The 21,232-nt window shown below is 44.9% G+C and overlaps 1 protein-coding gene across 1 annotated transcript in view; it reads right to left on the minus strand.

The window, feature by feature from the left end:
- LOC131286907 (uncharacterized) overlaps positions 1-21,232 on the minus strand; it is a 38,116-nt gene that overhangs the window by 571 nt on the left and 16,313 nt on the right. Inside the window, exons 2-5 of the mRNA XM_058315916.1 lie at positions 2,471-2,694; positions 1,576-1,720; positions 1,190-1,477; positions 276-389 (exon numbers count right to left, since the gene is read on the minus strand). Coding sequence (XP_058171899.1) covers positions 276-389; positions 1,190-1,477; positions 1,576-1,720; positions 2,471-2,694 — 771 coding nt within the window. The remainder of the gene's footprint in view (positions 1-275; positions 390-1,189; positions 1,478-1,575; positions 1,721-2,470; positions 2,695-21,232) is intronic.

The raw sequence follows: 21,232 nt of genomic DNA on the forward strand, positions 1-21,232 counted from the left end.
AGAGAGATGTTTGAATTTGTATTTGATCGAGTGGAAAGGATCGTGGGTGATGGGAGGCTCTGGGTGGAAGGAAATTGGATGTTCCTATAAGAGTACAACTTGACCAACTTTTTGTTCTATGGCCACAATCAATATAGTTAAAAACGTACAATCTTTACCACCTCGGTATGGCTGAATCCAAAAAAAATAATTCACCATGCCATCTTTCGGTACAAGGAAAGGATCTTGGAATCGGCAAGGAGTAGTATGGCAATAGGAATGCAAAAGCTAATTACCTAATGGTCCCGCAGGGTGATGCAAGTTTCCCGAAGCAGGTAGCGTTGTTGTTTCCCGCGGCAGAGTTCCTTGTAGATGCTTCGATGAACCGTTTGATTCGATCATCTGGTTCACTGTATGAGGCCACGACCACGATGGGTACCGATGTCAGGTGAGCCGAGGTAGTTTAATTTTGATTCCCATAGCGTTTGAGTATGGGCCAAACAACAACGAAATCCAGCAGACACCATTTCAGGAGCACATGGATGTACGGACGTTATGGTAGTTCCGATGGTATGTTGGTAGTTGCATTGTGAATTCCGTTCGCATTTTGTTGGCAAATGTTTTGGTTTGTAACGTTTTTTTTTTTTGCGATATTACCATAACGAAACAAAATGGATGACGAAAATCAAAGCATGAGCCACATGAAAGAAAGAAGAAAAGAAACAAACCGGTCCAGTATGAGACAACTTTCAACTTACATGATAAGGCGATTCAATTTAGCGGTCTACAAAACAGTTAAGACTAAGGCGAGGGAGCAGGGAGTGGAAGATTAAGTGTAAGATAAAAAAGAAAATATACGCAAAAGCATTCAAATTGATGTCGCATTTACTGTAGGGTTGAAGTACATTCCTTAGCTTTTCTTTAAAAAGCATATCCTACAAGTATTAATATTTGAGTTCAGGCACAATCATTCTCTAACAAAAAGCTGCCAGATATTTAAGTATTAGAATGGAGGGGTTACTTATTGGATGTTTGATTTTATAGATATATTGCCTTACAGCTTACAGTCATCGATGTACATCGCTAATTACAATACATTTTATAGCAACTTTATAGCAAAACTAAAACGAATAACCAAGGATCGTCAAAGAGTGCTTTGGGGTACAAGGATCGTGAAGGGTGTCAGCTTCCCCGGCACGGGCTCACTTACATTGAATCGAAGAGTGTAGCTGATTGGGTGTGTTGCGTGCGTTGCGCACGTATATGCAGATCGTAATGCCGATGATGCACCCACAAACGACCAGACTGCTGACGCCGATCAGTATGACCCACGTCAGGTCGATGCCGAAGATCGTGTTGATGTACCGATCCGGGCCGGGGCAGAGGGAACCGACGGTTTCGTCCGACCCGTCCGCACAGTGATTGACACCGTCGCACACCAGGTCCGGGTGTATGCAGAAGTCGTGCAATGTACACCGAAAGTCCGCACAGTTCAGCTCTAGTAGTAGTAGTAGTAGAAGAAGTAGTAACGGATTGCTCGAGGTTAGTTCCCGGTTTGACCAACGTCTATATTCAGTTCATTGCGACGGTACTTACTTGAATCTTTGACGGATGTGATGACCATCTTGAAACCGTTTGTTTCCGTGCCCCAGTTGTCGGTCACGTACTTGAAGGTGAGAAAGTTCGTCTTCGTGAACAACGCTCCCACTGATTGTTTTGTGTCTTTGCAGGTCAGGTCCGCCTAGTAGAGGAGGAAGAACCAAGAGCCGCCCAGGAAGGCGTCGGGTGAGTGAGCTGCGAAACGAAAACTTCCATTCCATTTCCCCGTAACCGAGGATGCGTTTTTAACCCTCGGGAGGTAATAAATGAGATAAGTTAGGAAAGAATATCCTTTCCCCCAACGCTACGTGCTCCCGGTGTCTATTGGTACAACATTTCCTGATCCGCGGTGGTGATGGAAGGGAAGGGACAAAAGGATGATAAACGGAGTCCATAATTTTCAGAACGAATTCTCCCGTCCGCATCGCAACTATCCGGAAACATCTTCTATGCCATGATGGTGGACCAGATGACGGGAACGGCGGATGCCTGGCGGAGACGGACCGTTGATTGGCATAATATTTAAAATCTCTGACGTCTATTGTCTTGCGCTCGTGTCAGTTATCCAGCCAGCGCTAATGGCGATAAGCTTTTATAATTGTTTTTTAAACTGTTTGTAATCTTAACGGCGCACGATGAGTTTGGTGATGCTCTAACTACGACGATCTGGGATGCTTTTTACCGTCTTTGTGCTTGGTATTAAACATCACTTATAAATTTTTTGCTGCTTTAGTTTTTCTTTGGTTTTGTTGGAAACAATGTGGATTATATCCAGGAAAGAGATTTATTGGTACGAAGTGGTTTGCTTTCAATGTACCTTTGTTTTTCTCCGATAATGTTTGTATCAATTTGTAATAGTTTTCCCCGTTTTCGTTTTGTTGTTTTCGCTTACCTTATGCATACCGACAGCGTGTGCACCATCATATACATACAAATGATCATTACAGTCTAGTTGTAGCATATCGAAACGTAACATAAATCTCTGCAGTATGGAGTGCGTTTGAAACGTGACCACACAGTTAAGATTTCTCTCGTTCCTCGACAGGAGAGTAGCACCATCTATTTTTCTATAAAGTAACTGTAGAAAATGATTTTTACAGATCGATTCCATGTAATCTGCAATGAAAGAGAGAGAGAGAGAAGAAAATAAAATGTTAAAAAGGTAGTTGCAGTTCAGAAAAACGAGTTGTCAGCCAAAGCGTGAACAGACGGATTTATTATAAAATGATAGATGGGAACAGTTTTTTTAAAACTATTCTCATAGATCTGCGGTTCTTTTCCATACAACAGTTTTGATTTGTTCATTCACCTCAACGTGATTCGGTGATCGACAGGATCGATGGGAGTTTAATTAACCTACAATACGGTTCCGTTTCGCTGATGCCCTTCAGAGCAGGTTCGAGAGTGAAACAATACTGGAGCAACAAATAGCGATTGAAAACGGAAGATTAAAAATCATCGTGAGTAGGACAGGCAATTTCACTTTTTCATCCACTTTTGGTTGGTGTGTTTGTTTTTTGTTCTTTATATTTATTCATTGGTAACGAAAAACGAGAATCTGGAGCAACTTTCATTTGTGGTTGAGGGTAACAGCATTCAACCGTCGGTTTTTGGTTATTAAGTGTTTCCTGGCGTGGATGAAACCCAGTTTTTTACTTCTCCCCCTGCGAGCCCATCCTCGAATGGCATCGACAAGTTGTATCTGTGGTAAAAAACTGTCACAGATTTAGATATATCAGAAAGCACGGGGGAAAGTTCAGACAGTTGGTTGATTACTGAGGTGGTTTTGTGGGCCAGTTAATAAAATTCTTCAGCCGATATTCCATTTATATTCACGTGGAATCAGGAAGGATGTTGGTTGGCGGTAGATCCATCACTGTACATCGAATTAATCGAAAATAGGTTTTCCAGAATTGTTATGCCATTCAAAAGCACTTGAACCAGAGATTTGAAGCCGTCTGATGGTGTATTATTGTGGCATTTATAGTACAGATAGCTTAACGATGCTTTAAATAACCCACTAAGAAGGTGCTATAAAAGTGCCATAAAGCTGGACTAATTTTAGAGCCTAATTATTGCACCACCCCGACGATGCTCCAGACCGATGGACGAATTGGATCCTCGCTCTGTAGGCCATTTACGCGCCTTCCATTTTAACTGGGTCGACGGTGGAATCCATTTTTGCACTCTAAGTGCGCTGGTCCTCAAGCCAACCCGGGGGGCAGGTAGGGGAGGACTGGAAATACTAACATCACGCCTGCGTTACTACCACTAATTGGCTGTTGATTACGGTTCGTAAATAATACAAAAACCTCCGCGCCCGCGCTCAATTATGCTCAATTAAAAAGTAATTACTGTCCGACTGTCCGTTGTCCGAATGACCGACTGTCCGTTCGTCCTGAAACCCCACATGTGTGTGTGTGTGTGTTTCTGCGTATGCATAACCATGAGTATCGTTGTGTTATGGTGTGATGATAGTGGCATTAGTGAAACAACACCAATCAGTGACGATGCGGCAGGAGTCGCAGACATTTGCGTGTATGAATGTGCAGATTGGCGAGTGTGTGTTTTCTTTCTTCCGTTGTTTATTGTCCTGTTCTATCGTAAATCACGTTTCGGCACCGCATTATCAAGATTTTATCGATTACATCGCCGCATTAGAGACAACGGGAGGAGTGCTTTCGTACATGAATGGCGTTTGGGGGTGTTTTTCCTTGCCTTTTGGGTTTTTTTGCTGCTTATCTTTCTGTTTGTTTTCTTTTTTGTTTATGCGAAATCATCGTTTGGAGTCCCATGTGCGCCATGTGCACGTGTTGGTACGTTGCGACGGAGTGTGGTTCAATTTTTTTTGTTTTACTTCATTCTATCCTTACGAACGGGCAAGTTTGTTCACACTTGAGCAAAGGCACGAGCAGGACGTCGGTGTCATGAAGAGGACACTCTTGACACACTCTTGACACGGCACGGACCTGTCTTGTCGCGTATGTGGCTCACTGTGTGTGTGTGTCCCACAGGCAATAACAAGAAGCCCATGGCGGTAGGGAGGTGCGGAAGCGGGTCGGACACTGGTGACGTTGACATGTACGTGAGGTGAACGCAACCACGCGGCCAATCATGCGACCGACACGTTGGACTTCCGGGTCGGAATGATAGAACGTTTGCGTGGGAGAGTTAACTGATACAAGCTGTAAAACGAAGCTATAAAATCAAAGATATTTAATAACTCTCAAATTAAGAAATTTAATTGATTTTTGTCAGGGGAGCAGACAAGATAAAATTACCTAAATCAAAGAAAATAATGTATGTTTTTAAATGGTATCCAAGTGAATGCAAACAATAATATGAACAAAAGACCAAACAAAACAAATGTTGCGTTACCGGAATAAGCGTTTCTATACAGTCTAGTGTAAGGTCCGCTTTCTTTTTAAAGTATTATGATGAACAATCTAATAAAAACATCTCTTGACAAAGAAAGCCTTACGAAACAAAGTAAAATGGGGACAAAATCTGGCAATTCAGTCATGAACCGGCGCTATTGAAGGAGTCTGCCGAAGTGGATACTTAGTAAAAATACCCTCTGCCGCGACTAAGCTATTTCTTTCGTCTCATTATCATCATCCACCGCAAGAAAACGGACAGGGAAGGCATTTCACATGGTTCAAAAAACAAAACAAAAACTCTCTCGCGCACACACAACCTTCCACCTTTCGTTAGAGAGCCTTGAATATCACATTTTATAACGAATAACTTGCTTAATGATTTTGCGCCCCGGGCTCAAGTTGCTTTTAGTACGAGTATCATCACCGGTGGAGCCGGTGCCATTGTTGCCGGTGCATTTAATCCGACGCGCACTTGCAGCTTCAAGCTGCCACTTCGTGACGGTCCACTTGAAAGTGATAAGGCAAGCAATTAGTGAACCACTTTTCGCCCCATCCTTAAAGGGGTCGGCTGCCGGTTTGAAAAAAAAGGGCAATCTTGCTTTCCCGCGGGGGGGAAAAACCAGAAGGCCCTTCCCACCGGGGCAGTGGAAGAGGTTATTTGGTTTTTTTGGTGTGTGTGTGTGCTTGTGGATGTGGATTTGGCAACAATTTCAAAGTGCACGAGCGGAGTGAACGATTACGCCCGAAGAGGAAAAACCAATTCGGCGACACGTCAAACAAGCATTTCAAATGTAAACAAACATTGGTTAAGGTTTGGTGGGGCTGATTTTCGGCAATATATGGCCAATGGAACATCTTGTGGGAAATGTGGGAGATTTATTTAAGGACATTTTACAATTTTATATAGAGTTGTTGAACGGTTGAGAGGTCAGTTTCCGAGCCACTTTTAATAACACCAAGCAGGCACTGATTTTAATTCTTCTTTCCAACCAACTGTGGAATTGAAGAAAAATACTTTCATCAGATTTTTCTTAAATAATTTAGGGATCCTTTTTTGCCTTTTTTCCAACAACGGCAGGTGCGAGGGGATAAAAAACGTTATCTCGCCTTCCATTGCCAACCGCGTGCCTTTGGCCGTTGTTATGGATTTTTTCTTGTCTTCATCTTAGCGTGCCTTACATGTGAGGCATGGATACGACCCTGGCGGATGTAAGTTTCCTCCGATAAGGCCCGCAAAGCTCCCGGCCTCAACCCCCCTCCACACGACACCTTCGCTTCGCGCCGTTCGCGGAAGAAGACCCTCACCCACTTGAGTTCGGCGTTGCGTGAATTTCATCAGAGCACGCCGGCGTCCTTTTCATTGCGTTTCGTGCGCGTTTCCCGGCCCCGGCCAGCCACCATCCCTGCCTGCCGCCATTCCAGCGACACCGGCGAATGATCAAAGGACTAATGTGCCATTTTCGATTCGCTTCCTACTTTTCCGCATGGCTTACGATTTGCGAGCTGCTGCGGATGTTGTCTGTCTGATGCTGGGATTTCGTGCCAGCACTCCCAGGCTGGCCCAGGACAAAAGGACCGGTTTCCCATTCCACTCTCTTTCTGGCCGCTGGGGGAAGCTTCCCTCGATTGAAGTCTACAAAAGGGTCCTCCGCACGCACGAAGTTCACGCGGTGCACATCACAAAATAGCGAGTGAAGGACAGAGGGATATTGTTGGATGCTGTTTGTGTGCGTGTGTGTGTGTTGAATGGGACACACAAGAAGGCCCCATAATGACAGCTGCGTTATGTTAGCCTGCATTGACGTCTGTCCAGACGCAGGTCTTCAAGCGTCCGTCCAACTGGTTCGAGCTCCCGCTTTGGCACTTTCCCGTCACCATCGCAAGATGAAATGTTGGTTTGTCTCTCGGTCGGTTTGTTTTTCCCTCCCCCAAAAGGCAAATCCCTATAATCGTAGCAATTTATAAATTTCTATGCCGAACTAAGCTGAATCACAGTCAGGAAAGCGATCCGCTATCGGTTTGGGGAAAGGGAGCCGGATTTCCAAGCGGATCTTTCCTGGCGAAAGGACGTCTGGATTGAAATCGCAGGGAAAGGGCTCGGGGTTAAGCGAGTCGCAATCGGCTCCAATTGAAATATCCTTCGAATGTTCTCTTTCTGTCTTTAATCGAAGTGAAACTATTCGGTTGAATAAACGTCATTCAATTTCACTGATTTGTTTCTTATTTGTATAAAAATGCCAGAAATGAATAACGGCAATTGCTTCATTTCATTGAGTTATTTTCATTATAATAGTATTCTTTTTCCTTTCGTATGATAATCTACATAATGTATGGAAATTATGCCATTTATTTGAAATTTTGAAAAACTTGTTTTAAAGTATTTTAAGTAAAAATAATACCAAAAACCGCTAAGACTGAAAATAATAGTGTACAATTTGAAATACATTTTCCCGAGTTCAGCACAAAAAAGCAAAGTGCTTGCGACGGGAAATGTATGAAAAACTATCGCTGCATAAAAATCTCCCGCTTATCGCAGACACGCGCTGGATGCATTAGTCTTGCGGTGAATCAATTTTCCGCTGACGCCAACGCCGGAGAAAGGATAAGAAAAAGCAGCAAACCAGAGGAGAAAAAGTGAATCTACTCTGAAAGTTTAGTTTTACGAACACCCTGTGCACCCCAAAAGGAGCTGAACGCAAACGCGATCACGAACACACATATACAATGCCGAAAGATTTTCCGGTAACATCCGGTTCAATGGAAAATTCGATCGTGTTGTGGAGGATGGATGGTATTCCATTGGAGGACCGAAAATGTATAGATCCCCCCTCCACCGCCTCGTAGCCTCTTCACCAACGGTAATGAGCTTAAATTAGAACGAATAATCCACTCTCATTTCGCTTCCATTAGTGCATCGAAATACCGGGCCCCCCTACATTAACGGCAGCCCCCGGGAGGACAATACGGATCGGCGTAAGGAAACACGGTAGTAGAGCCGGTGTAGCGATAAAGCAATCCTTTGCAGCTTTAAGCGTGAATCTTGTGCGAGAAAGATTTGCGTAGCGAGTGGATGCGAGTGGCTTTTTGGCCCGCGTCTCGAAGGTTTTCCGTCGGCACAATCGAATTACCACATCTTAACCTCATCGAACCTTTACGCGCCCTCACCCGATAATGGGCTCCAGTGCATTGGCAAGCCCCGGGGAAGGTACTTAGGGCTGGTTGGGGCGAAAATCGATCGAGTTTTCGGGGAGATATTTTTCCATAAAATTCCTCCCCCGAAATGAGCATATCGGTAGTGTGCGCGAGCCTAGTAAGATGGCTGATCGAATTAATAACGCTCCTTATCGGCAGCACTACTTGGCTGTTACATCCAGCCGAGTTTGTAGATGGAGGGAGTATGGATGGTAGAGGGAGTCAACCACACCCGTACGTAAGGAGAGAAAATGAGTACGAATGTAATGCCAAAAAATGTAATCAGAACAAGGGCGCAGATGTTTCTTTATCAACTTCGTTGGAGTCCATATGTAACACCAGTCACATGTGTATAACTGTTTCGTGTTCATATATTCGGAGGATTTCCTGATAAGCTCAATATTAGAGCATATCTCTACTTTCCAGCACCGTCGAAAGTATATTCTTTAGTACCTTAGCTTCTACTAGAGATACTACTCTAGGAAAGGATTATCTTCTGAGAAAGGTAGATCGTTGTACCACACAAATTACACCGTTTACCTCAACTGGCAAAATAACAACATTCCGGGAATGATTTACGACCCCTGGACTGTTTGGTACGGCCCACGTCGGCCGGGTTTCAGGTACTTCTGCAGAATTGAGACAGAAAACAACTGTGTAAGAGGAGAGATTTGGTATTAGGCCGACGCCCGTTTGCAAACCACACTGTCGATTCCTCGCTTGTTCCCGTTTTCCCGTTTGGCGAACGGTATTTTCTCCTACATACCATACCTTTGTATTGTACGAGTACAATAGAGATTTAGAGCCAGAGATAGTAGAACGACTTTGCCTTGGAAATTGAAGCGGGAGGGTAATATCTCCTTGAAAAACAAAATTTCGACAGGCGTTCCAGTTTTTACTATCTCACTATTTTCAGCGTTATCCATCAGTACTCAGTTCAAAATTGACAAAATCCAAGAATTCGCTCCCAAAGTTCGCACCGGAGTGCGTCAGATCTTGTCAGATAAAGTTTTACCCACATTCCGGTGTTGTCTTCTTCCGCGCACTCCACCAAAAACATGAGCACATGAAACAAGTTTAAATCCATAAGGGTGTGGTCTACCCTCGCGTTTGTTGCTTCCAAAACGGCAGCTCAACGTAAGGTTGCCATTTCCTCGAGGTCGGGTTCATTTCGGCATCCATCCGGTGTTTCTTTTTCCCCTCTTTCCCTTGCGCAAAAACTTGCTGGAGGCTCGCTACCCACCTCCCCTACCCCTGGGGAGTAGTGGTTTTGTGGAAAAGGAATTCCCAGCACCAACTCTCGAGCCAACTTCCGAAAGGCCCGCGTATCTGGACCTAGTAGTGTAGGCCGCGCCTTCTGTGACGACTTTGTGTAGCAGTACACCAACAACTGCGTGACGTCCTTTTTATGCTTCTATTATAAATATCATCATAAATAATACATACAATCATATTCAATTTCCATTTCCATACCTTCTTCCGGTGCGAGTGTCATGAGTATGTGTGTGTGTGTGTGTTTGTACGTCGGCATGTACCGGATGTTTCGGAAAAGAGTTTCTTCCTTGTACGTCGCGTCTGAAGACTCCTATTCAATTCCTTTCCTCGCACCGCACGGAAATACGCTTAAGAATTCAAGCCGCAGGGCACAGTTTTCATCCAACAGACTTAGCCCTCAGACTTTGGAGGATTCTTACTCTAGGGATGTGTTTCTTGTACATTCATGCATATATGTGTTTGTACGCACCAATGTGATGTGTGAACCTCAGTTCCGAACAAGTATCGACAAAGTGTTTTCGTTCACATTGCGTTATGTCCTACATCCTTCTAGCTTCCGAAAAGCCTGTTGACCTCCCCGTAGGAAAAGCGGAGGCGTAACGTTTGGTTCAATTTCATAAATTATTCCTTCCCTCATTTTGGCGTCCCTGCGTGTGGTCTTTCGAGGGCTTGGACTCTCATAATAACAGAGAAACCCGTCGTTTGTTAGTTGGAATTGTTCCGTGTTTTGTTGTGGTCCCGCGGAGGGGTAGTTGGACATTTGCGAAAAACCAACCTACAAACACATCATAACATCGTTAAGTCGGGGATGTTGTCGGCAGTAATTTCGGCAGATGGTGAGTATATTCTTTTTATCCCAGCAGTACCGCTATATGGCAGTTCAGCGATACTATGAACCCGACTCATGGTGTTGGTGCGCCCGCTAGAATGACTGAAAGAAAGAAACCAGACACGAACAAACACAAAACACTACGACCAGCCTGACCTAGATCACTATTTTTAGATTAAGCAATAGCACACAGTCTGGTGTCTCTGACGACTCCCTAATGGTTCACGAATCAGAGTATCAGCGATTCAAACGTTCAGATGGGGGAGGGGGATTTTGGAGAACCTGACGTGCATCTACACGTGAGGGAGAGGAAAAAGTTTACTTCACGTCTCACAAACTTACTGCAAAAGGCACCACTAAGAGCCAAAGTCTAATATTAGAAGGAGCATGTAGTAGCAAGTATCTGCCACGGGGCACATTGTTGATAAAACCGATCACGTTTCTTCCATTTGTTGGCTCGTGAGCTCCCGGTGTCTCCCAGCGTAGGATAAAAGTTTAACTTTGGAAGGACCGGGTTAGGTGATTGGGTGGGTGGAAAGCTTTCCACAGCTTTTGGCAGCGTCTAGCAATTTCCAGCGCTCGTCGCTGCAGCGTGTTTTTAAGTGGTTAGTGGCGAGAACAAACTGGTTCACAGTCTCAAAAGGTTAATAAATAGTGGAACGAAACTGGGCGCTGACGCAGGTGTATTTCCAATGCACCATCGCTTGCCCGACTTCGGTATGCTAATGGATGCAAACGAAAAGCCCGCTATGTATCCAATATCGTAGGTTCGGTTAATGTAGGCAATCGATGGTGCAGCTCACGTACCGTGGACCGCGCCGACATTCCGGTCATTACGGAACGCGTTCGGTGAAGTGCATCGTTGTTAGAATAGTTCCTGCAGTATGGACACCCGCGTCATTGGCTGCGTCTATGTGAAGCCCTCCGGTGGCATATCATCCGCGTTCTTCATCACCCCGATGGGTTAGGTGAAACTTTCTTACACCGCGAGCTGCATGAGTGACACTCTGCCGACGTCGAAAGTATTACTGCTGTATGGACGGTAAACTTTTCTCTTACCTGGTACCGAACGGAAACCATCCCCGGTGAAGTTTACCGCTGAAAAGTGCGCAATTAATAATGGTACCTACTCGCCGGTAGTCCACCGGGAGCAGAAGCCTGGTGGCTAAAATATAAGTTGCTCCAAAGAAAGTTCGCGACGCTGGCTAAGGAGTGTGATACAGGAAGTCAAGTCCATCTGACACATGCAGAGATAGTCCGCCACCGTTCGGAACTGCAAACGGAACCATTAGGCTAGTGGCTGCTGTGCCGGTGGCCAACTTTTCCCGCCGAGATCTCCGGAAGTTTCCTACGCTGGTCGAAAAGTTTCCTTGAAGTAATTAATGGCGTTCGTACCTTGGTGACACGAGAAGCGTTCAGCGTAGACCTTTTAGGGATACTTTGACGTTATTGACAGTTATTAATTGGCCACAGTGCTCGCTGAGGCTGTAACCATGTGGGGGGAAAATCGAGAAACAGAATATAAAAAAGAGCTAAGGACCAAAGAGTTCTTATGGTCCGAACGGCAAACCTTTAGAACTTGAACTCCAGTGTTCTCCAGTTATTTTTGTTTAAACGTCAACCTGTCGGGATGGACAACTTTTAGAAGCCGCGCCTCCGGCTAGTCACTGTAGAACATAAAGTCAACCCTGGTGTGACTATCGTGATGCACTGACAGGATGAGTGCCACTTTGTGCAATTGAGTGTACGGAAGCCAAACTGTGCCGTGTCGCTCTGGCTGTTCCGGAGGAGCAAAAGAAGCAACCATCACACGGTTGTACGTACACTACGAGAGCAAACTTTTCCCATCCATCCATCCATCCGTCTACTGCCTCTGCTTCCTTTCGTCGTAAGTCGGCAAGGTGGTCAGGTTGCAACTGACATGGCTGCCTGTTGAACTGTCAATTATGGGTGTACACAGTTTTGACAATTGCACTACGTACACAAGGTGGCCTCTTGTGTGTGGATGGCTTTTAGAGCGATTACTGCACGGCGCTCCGGCCACGGTGTCTTCAGAAACCGCGCATGGAACGAAATTATAAATTTATTTCTAAATGAACCAAGACCGTGAGGTATGCCACAACAAAATCAACCGCACCTGATGCAATGGTTGGAGAATGGAACCGGCATCTAATGAGATTGGAGTAAAAGAATTGGACATCCAATCGCATACTGTACTGAAAACTTTCCTATATATTTTACATTGAAGCTTTGATGGTGCTGGTCTAGTCTTACAAAGGTAAACATTTCGATTCTCAGGGTATATTGTCGCTGATAAGACAGTCGATATTCAATTCATAGACATTAATACTCCGTTAAGATATGTTGCTTAACTTTGATCAATCAGAATTCATTAACGATTCATCAATCAGAATCAGAATTTATTTCGATCGATCGGAGATAAATTGAACTGATGAGTTTCCCTTTGAAAATTACATTCAGCTTTGTGCGAGGAACCTTCTCCTTAGGGAGTTTAAATTATCCCACGGCTCCACCGAAAGTAGATCTAGTGGTCTGATTTTCCGTCTGAAGTATCCTTGGATTTGGGAAAAAAGGTAGTCTAGCAATTCAATGGTAGATTTCCTACTGCATCCAAAGAAACTCGCGGTAGGATATGACCATAATTTCAACACTGAATTGATCAACGTTGGTAAAATGGTTTTTGAATTCTTGATTTCACCTCTACGCCATGAAGAGCGTTCGGCATGATTGCAATAAATTGAGGAGGTATAAAACCTACGCAGCTGGGAAGAATTTTTCCCCGTCTAGGACTTCACTTCAACATCGACATGAGGTGAATGTAAAATGTGTTGAAGTTCAAAGTTAGTCTTTCAATAATACACCCCAGCGTTGACTATTGATCCACGGTTTCTGAAGTTACCTAAACAAACATGCGCAACACGTGGACGGTACGGCAACAGCTACGCCACGTCGGTTCTGCACAAAACTTCGCTAACGTGGGTGTAATCAACCTACCCGACCTACAACCGTGGTCCACCCCAGATGGGATGCTGTGGGAGTACTTTCGTGGAAGTAGCTTCAATAGTTGACATTTAACTAAACATTCGACCCCTCCGGGCTCTCGAGATGAACGCGTTGCGACCGGGTGGCTAAAAAGTTGATCGCTGCTAAAAGTAAACAACCCCAAAAGGGCAGCAGTCGGTGGTAGGTTAAAATACAAAAGAACAACCTAATCTGCGGTTCGGTGGCGGTGAAGGTTGTTGCAAGCCAGAGGTGGAGGAGTTGGTGTATGTTTTTTGTGCTGTTGTCGTGCATCTGTACCAGCAAGAAACATGCTTCCTTTCGGTGCCTTTCGAATGCCCCGAGGAATCGAGTTACGCTAACGATACGCCTAACGATGTGGGCACAGGTTTCCACGAATATAACATGGGAAAAGCGTCGCTGTGACTTACAGAAAGGTAGGTATCTTCTCGGGGAACCTTCCAGCTCTTGTGAAGAGGTTAAAGTTTGATTTTCAAATTTAGAACATATTGCAGGTTAGAAATTTGTATAACTCTTCGAAAGCACTAAGAATTGATTGCCCGTTCCCAAATCTGCACAATTAATAAATACACCATTTCACCGCATTCCCCCCGTTAGGAAAAATAGAATACCAGCTGTACTGCCATTTACCTGCGGCATTAATCTTTAATTGACTGTGACGGGGCAAAAGAACTTGCCGAAACATTAACACTAACGGGCCCGGCGAACTGTTCTAGCGTACTAGATTTGCTACCTGTCCCGAACATTACGAACATCCCATTTACGACCACTTCCCCGCGTGGAGTTGGGGTTGGGAAAACTTCCGTCGCTCGTTGCCCTGGCGAAACAAATAAATGGCACACTTGGATGGTCAATCTCGAATAGGCGGAAGTGAACCTTCTGTTGCTCATAAACAGCATAACTAACGCCAGTGGCAGTTAACACCGTGCTCCGCATACTTCCTACTCCGGACGAAACGGGGAACTATGGCTTCCTGCACGAGGTGGAGTACGCCATTGCGCATTGTTTCTCGCAAACGACCTGGTGGAAGTGAAAGAGCTCTCCAGGTCCAGGTGGTTGGAAGCGCTATTTTCTAGGGTATTTTTTTTTCTTTTGCTGTCTTGCTGTTGTAACTTGAAATATGCCCGTACATTGGGAAAGCGGCCACGAACACTAAACGATGGCTCCGTTTTCCACATGCTATTCTATGATTGTTTAGTTCGTTTCTTCCCGTTCCTTTCTTAGTCGGCCGCATATCGGGCATCGGGCAATGGTCTGCACGTGACGCAGAAATGATAATAGCAATGATAGGGTATATGTAGTAAAGCTAGCACAATGGGGATCGGGTTCGGGAAAGGAAAATTCTCTTTGAGTCATCAGAAACATAGACGTAAACTATCCCGAGCTCTAAGGGTGTGCGGTGCAAGAGTAGCGTCTGTTTCTAACACAAGTATGTCTTTCATTTCAGATGCACAATAAGATGATGCTCGTGTTTATTTTCCTATAAACAATTTAAAAGCGGTTTCAGATTCTTTGAAACAAGACGTACTAATACAAAATACTATCGTTTGTGGAAATCGTCGGTAAATCAAAACACACTGGTTTATAAAACTTTGGCCTCTGAAGGAAAAACATTTCACTAACATGATCCTGTTCTGTTTGGTTCTGTTCGATTGCGATGCTTCATTCGTTCCGATTCAGCAAACTCAACCACTTGCGGGGTTGAATAAAACAGCCAAGTCAGCCTAACTCCGTTTCTTGATGTGTTTCGCAATGCTCGGAAATGATTCCCTTCTTTGCCCTACGCAGGAATTAACATTAACCATCACATGTTGTTGGTGCGGTGCAATGAATCATATCAGTTTGATTTTGCGGAATATTATGAGCAAACGAAGAATAGGCAGAAGAAGGAGGAAGGGGGAGGGGAGGACAGGGAAGTATGATAAATTATCCCCAATATGAGGGTTCGAGGGCACATGATTGACTCGTGTGCGTGCGTGTGTGAGTGAAGAAAGAGCGACATCTCCTTCCAAACAGTTAGGCAGTTGGACGCCGCTTGTGGAAAAGAAGTTCACCTAAGCCTGTCTAATGGAAACACGGTGGCATTTTTTCCCCCCCGTTCCCCATCTGCATGCGGCGATATCAATCGTTTTCCCGGTAGCAGGTTTTTTTTTCTTCATTTTTCCTCCGTTATCGTGCTGCCGCTTCGATTTTCCCGGCGGTCGCAGCTGACGTGAGGTGGTGCGTAAGCATTCGAACGCTTCTAGCGCTCGGAAGTTCGAGCGGAAGCGATATTGTGACGCCCTTGTGCACCTCCACTAACCCCCCCCCCCCCCCCTCACACCGCACCCCGCCTGGGTCGCGTTTGGCGCGCGATGTATGACTACTCATTTGAAAAGCAATTTCATTTTCCAATAATACCCGGATGAAACGTGATATCTTTGCGAGAAAAGCACTCGATTTATGATATATTTTGCACCCCACCCCACTCCTGCCGACCCGCGAACGCACCGGGAGGAAACCGGGAAACCTTGAGGGGAGGGGGGGGGGGTCGACTTCGGCTTCCTGTTGGGGGTGTCCGTGTCTGCCGATAATGGCAGTTGAAGGCCTTTGCTCGCATGACAGACAGGCGGAGATAGTATGACTTACGAAAGGATTCACGACTCGGCAGGCGAAGGGATGACGAAAAAATACCTCCACCAAGTTATTGGACGCATGACACGCATACACACACACACACACGCGAGCTAGTTTACCACATGGAATAGTGCGTCGTTCCGGGAAGCAGTTTCTGTCGAACGTTTCCAGGGAAAAAATCGCTGCCAGCACGTGGTTCTGTCAAGTGTGTCGAATAATGGAGTGAGGGAGAACTAATGGACCGGAGGGTGGGGGAGATGGAAATTAAGAATGTCGTCGCACGATTGTACGGAGCACGCATCATAATGGTTTTCCGAAGCTTGTTGTGTTCTTCGAATGGGCAATGGCAGCGGATGAGGTTTACTTTCCTATTAGCGTAACAGGATCTGCCCCGGGAAACACGATCGGAAGGAATAGGCGTAATGTGGCGCGTAAATCGGGCACGTGCTACCGTGCGCTGGTGGTAGTGGTGCCCGACTGAAGTGACCGATGCTGACAGGGCCGAGGGTCACACGGAAGAGCACGTGCTGCCTTCACGCTGGAGCACCTTTTTCCCGTGGACACAGACTTTTTCTTCGGATGCCACCGGAGAATCCCATTTCACCTTTCGCCTGGCACGAATGCAAATTGGATCCGATCGGGGCTTTCGGTGTACGGCGCCCGGGAGTGAGCGCAATATCGTTAGACGCACGACCTCGTACACTGATGGCCATCTGCGTGATCCAATACTAAATGGCGGAAGAAAAACCTACGCTTGAGTGTAATAAAAGTTGGCCGTAGTGGAATCGATTTGTACTTTTGGTGATAGGGAAACTAAAATCTTTCTTGCTCTGTAAACCTTGAAAGGTACATTATTTTCTGTTGAAAAAATTATTTGATGGTTAATAAGACTATTGGAATCTTGTCTTTCGGTATATTGCTCCAACAAAGACGAAAGAACCATACACAATAATTGAATGAATTTATTGATTTAAAAATTGATTGATGTTACTCTATCAAATGTAGTTTTGAAGCAATATGTTCTCATCGGCTTGCTACACAAAATTTCATTCCTATTTGGTCATGTAATAGTGGATTAAAAGGGTTTTTATTTTTATGTTAAACATAAGGTATAAGTAAGTGAATTCCTCGGTCCCATCCAACAATTGTTAGATTCTGTAGCTTTTTAGAAAAAGCTATTCGATTGTCTAATCCTGCAGTATTGTCCAGTTTTCAATTGCTGTTTTTGAAAGTATTATTAATTCAACTAAACCTTGTTTTTAGCTACTGCTATTCGGGATCCATTCAGAAGAGGTCTTGGAATAATCCCGTGCCCGTTTCATTCGATATCGCTAATCCGTTTGGATCCTTCTGATTCGCGTTCCGAAAAAAAGGACACACAAAAGTACCCCCCCTCAAGCGTGGCACGCGCCCACTAGCGGACGCTTATTCGATGCCGGCGAAGGTTTCACGAAACGGATTCGAATACTTCAACTAATGAGACCGAGAGTCTTCTTCCCGCTTCACCAGCGCTCTTCGGCAAAGCGTTTTCCCAAACCCGCCCGATGATCTGATTTAAATGAGCGCCTCCGCCATCGGTTTCGTAGCCCACCGTAGGCAAGGGGTAGTTGGGTAAAGGGTGGGATTTTAATTCTTTTTTTTTTACCGTCCACTGTGCCCCTCGGTTTTCCTTTTTTTCTTGCCATTTTCCGATGCACGCGATGTGGTTGAGCTAATTGTACGTGATGAGTACTAATGGATTTGTAAAACATGAGCTTATCAACCGAGTAGCAGAAAAAAAGAAAACAAATTAAGTGGAGAAAAGAAATGGAACGAATTAAGAAACGCAAGAGGCAGGCTAAAATAAACACTTGAACAGAAACCCGGAAGGTTCATTATTTGAGATGGTTATAAAAAGGAGAGCGAGAAAAGAGCTGAAGGTAATGAAAAAAGGATTTTCACAGTTTTTAACTTTTTCTTACAAAATTGGAATTTCATTTCAAAACCTTTATACCGTTTTATTTGTCAAATACATTGTTTTGAATTGTATATTTTAAAGGCAGTAACGTGTTTGCTTTAGATAAATTCTAAGCAAAATAAAACTCACCTTGAAAGTTTGTATTGTTTTAGAATTGAGCTTTTTCCAAATCAGTAATAAATTGTCTAATGTGAAAATTCTATTTCAACTTCTAGTTACACCATTCGGCAAAGTGGTTTTCAATGTCTGGTCATATTTAATTGCTGACTTTCCTTTGTGACACGCCATCGATGCAGCAGCGTCACGTATAAATTTGAAAATGCGGACTTCCAATAATCGTGGTGGAAACTATTTTCGGACGCAGGACGAAGTCCATTTTATCCAGCACTTCGCACGGAATATTTAATTGGAAGCTTTCAACGATAAGGTGAGGAGGAGGCAGGAGGTGGGGAGGGAGGGGGATGGTAGAGGATGGCGTGTGCTGCATAATGGAACACCTCGAAAGTTTATTTTTAGTGATGTGGCACTCATTTATTTCGGGATGCTTTAGTGACTAGGGAGTGTGAAAAGTGTACTGACTTATTCGTTGCTTGAAAACATGAATTTGGGTGCGGTGAAGTAACAAAAAGAAAAAAACGGTTCTTTGCGGGAAAAAAACGGAGCGTCCAATGGCAGCTCGTTTGGAAAATTACAAATTCCGTCTGCATCGCTCAATAGAGGTTCGTTTTTGTTGTCAACGCATTGATCGTCTTCGGGCGATGCGTACGTTTTGAGTTTGTGCCTTTTTCGAATCAATTGATATGGAAATCCAATTCCATATGCCCAAGACGCACGTCGAACATATCTTTTTCCCTCCCCGCTTCCAGCAGGGAAAAGCAAAGAGGGGCACAAAAAATATCCCCAAATAGAATGGCCATCCGCACCAACGGGTTCTTGGTGTAAATCCGCAGACATGCCGGGCCTGCTCAGCGGGAAAGCACCCATTTATGATATTAAACTTCATGGTACGGTTTCAACAGAGGGTTCTTGCGGGACGGGAGGAACCCGCTTTTCCTGGGCGAGGCCATCGGAGATAATGCAAAATATTTGGCACGTGTCATGTTGCAATAGTGAAGCCGTGTTGAAATGGATAACTTTTACTGGTCTGGAGGATCAAACGGAGCTCGGAGTGAGTGGAAATACATTTAGTTTCATAAATATGGCTTGCATTACAAAACCACCAGTAAACTGCAGAAACTGCACCAAACTATTCTCCCGACGCTTGGCCCTCTTTATTTATTGGCTTCACACCGGTTTACTGGGAAAGCCCTAGAAAGACATGCTCCCCCTTGATGTAGGGCGAGCTTGCAGTTCCGTGCGATGAAATATGACACTTTTCGCGCCCGAGAATATAATGAAGTGAAAAATCCCGTCAGAGGAACGAAAAGGCATTACCTCAACGCTCACTCATTTGTCCACCCTCGGTGCGATAAATGTCCAAATTGCATTTCGACTCGACCAGACTGCCAAATCGGGTCCACGTCATTCTTTTCCAAGTGTGGGTGGGGCCGAAGTGAAAAAAAAACTAGGGCCGAACTGTTTGAAACAGATCCGGTTGGCTTCGAATTCCCCCAGCGAAAACAGGCAATCGCAATCTGGGACGGAGCGGAAGGACCAAAAGCGTTCGGCTTTTGTGGTGGTAAAATTCAAGAAATGTCAACAAACTCCACAAGTTACCCCGAAGTCGTACCATCTTATACAGGGATTCTTAACTAATGTACTGGAATAAAACTCTAATTATAAATTTTGTCCTTAATACTCCAAAGTTATTGATTGAAAAGGTGTTAATGTCAAAAACAAATTCAAGCACTTAAGTTTTAAGTATGATATCTCTCATAAAAGTACTTCATAAAAATCTTTTAATTTCAGTAAATAAACTGCAAAACTGGTTGAGAATCTCTGAACCAAAATCAAAGGACACCCCAGGCACAAAAGGGACAGTGGTCTCCTCGCTTTGAACGGCGTTCCCTTTCGTTGTATAGTTGTTGATATTAGTTTCCCTCTATCCAAACATTTCACCACTCCATTTCCCCGTACCCCAGAACGTAGGGGACGAATTGGTCATGCATGTGATGTATTTGAAAGGTACGTGTGGTGATTTGCTAAAAACTTCCTCACATAACTGGTCGCATTCTCCATCACTCTCCACCTTTTGTCGCTTTTTCCGTCGGCGGATCTTCGGTCGTCCTGGCGTTTCTTTGCTGTGGCCGGTGCGATGACAAACATATTTTCACTCCGTTATGTTTCCCTCCCCGCCGGGCTGGGGGAGTTGCAGATTTGTTTTATTTTCCTTAACCTTTTCCCGTATGCCAGCGTTGGAGAGGAAAGAAAATACCCAGCAGTTGGGTGGGTTGAAAAAAGCAAAGCGAAGCAAACACACAGAGTTTTTTTATTTACTGAAAGTGGTTTAACCGAGGGGGGAAAGGGAAACATACGCGAGACGGGATTGCCAAATTGACCATTTACTGCCCCGACGGTAGCTGGAGCCTCATGTTTGTTTGAATTTTTAGTTTTCTCGTGCTAAGTTTCCCGTATTTAGTCGGCTTCCGGTTCCACTCGTGGGTTTGTCAAACGAAATTTAATATTGAGTTTTTATGCAAAAATAAAGAAAACCAGCAACTGAACGGCCCCACCCCGAGTGGTCGTTATCGCCCTGGAAATGGGCCGATCTTCGTGATAAGATAACGAAAATGTCAAACTCGAGCACCAACACGTATGCGTTGTGTTTGGCATACGAATGGGTGTTCCCGCAATGGACGAACCAAACCGTGGCCTTGCTTCGACATTCCGCACCCAAAACAGCACCCGAACCCCATGGCCGAGAAGTGAGGTTTCGGTACAACCCTCCGGGGGGCTGAAAGGCTAGGGGTCCCTGGTCGGGTTTTGAATCTTTCGCTTCGTTAGCTATGATCCTTCCGGCGTCGCGTTTTGCGCTATGTGAAACCCGGTGCCAGCGACGAACACCGACAGGACGAATCGCAGCGGAAAATCCACGGAATTTACGAGGAAAAATGCTAAAACATCTCATACCCCACCTCCACAGCCGCCCAGTAACAGCAGTGACGTTCCATTCCACGAACTATGGTGGATATTTTGGAATGTGTTACGTTACGGGGCATGCCTGTGTGTCTCTGTGCTTTCCGGTTGGGGCTCACACGACTTAGAAAACCGCCCTTTCCCTAGGTTCCCGTTGTCGGACGATGACGAGAAGGGGTTGCACGTGTGAGAACGGTGGACGTTAACTCCCAGCTGCATGTTTTATTCAATCATGCCTATCAGGAATTTCTGGATTACCCATCTCGCATTACCATACTCCTGACGCGA

Source organism: Anopheles ziemanni, chromosome 3 (assembly GCF_943734765.1).
Source record: "Anopheles ziemanni chromosome 3, idAnoZiCoDA_A2_x.2, whole genome shotgun sequence".
NCBI lineage: Eukaryota > Metazoa > Arthropoda > Insecta > Diptera > Culicidae > Anopheles > Anopheles ziemanni.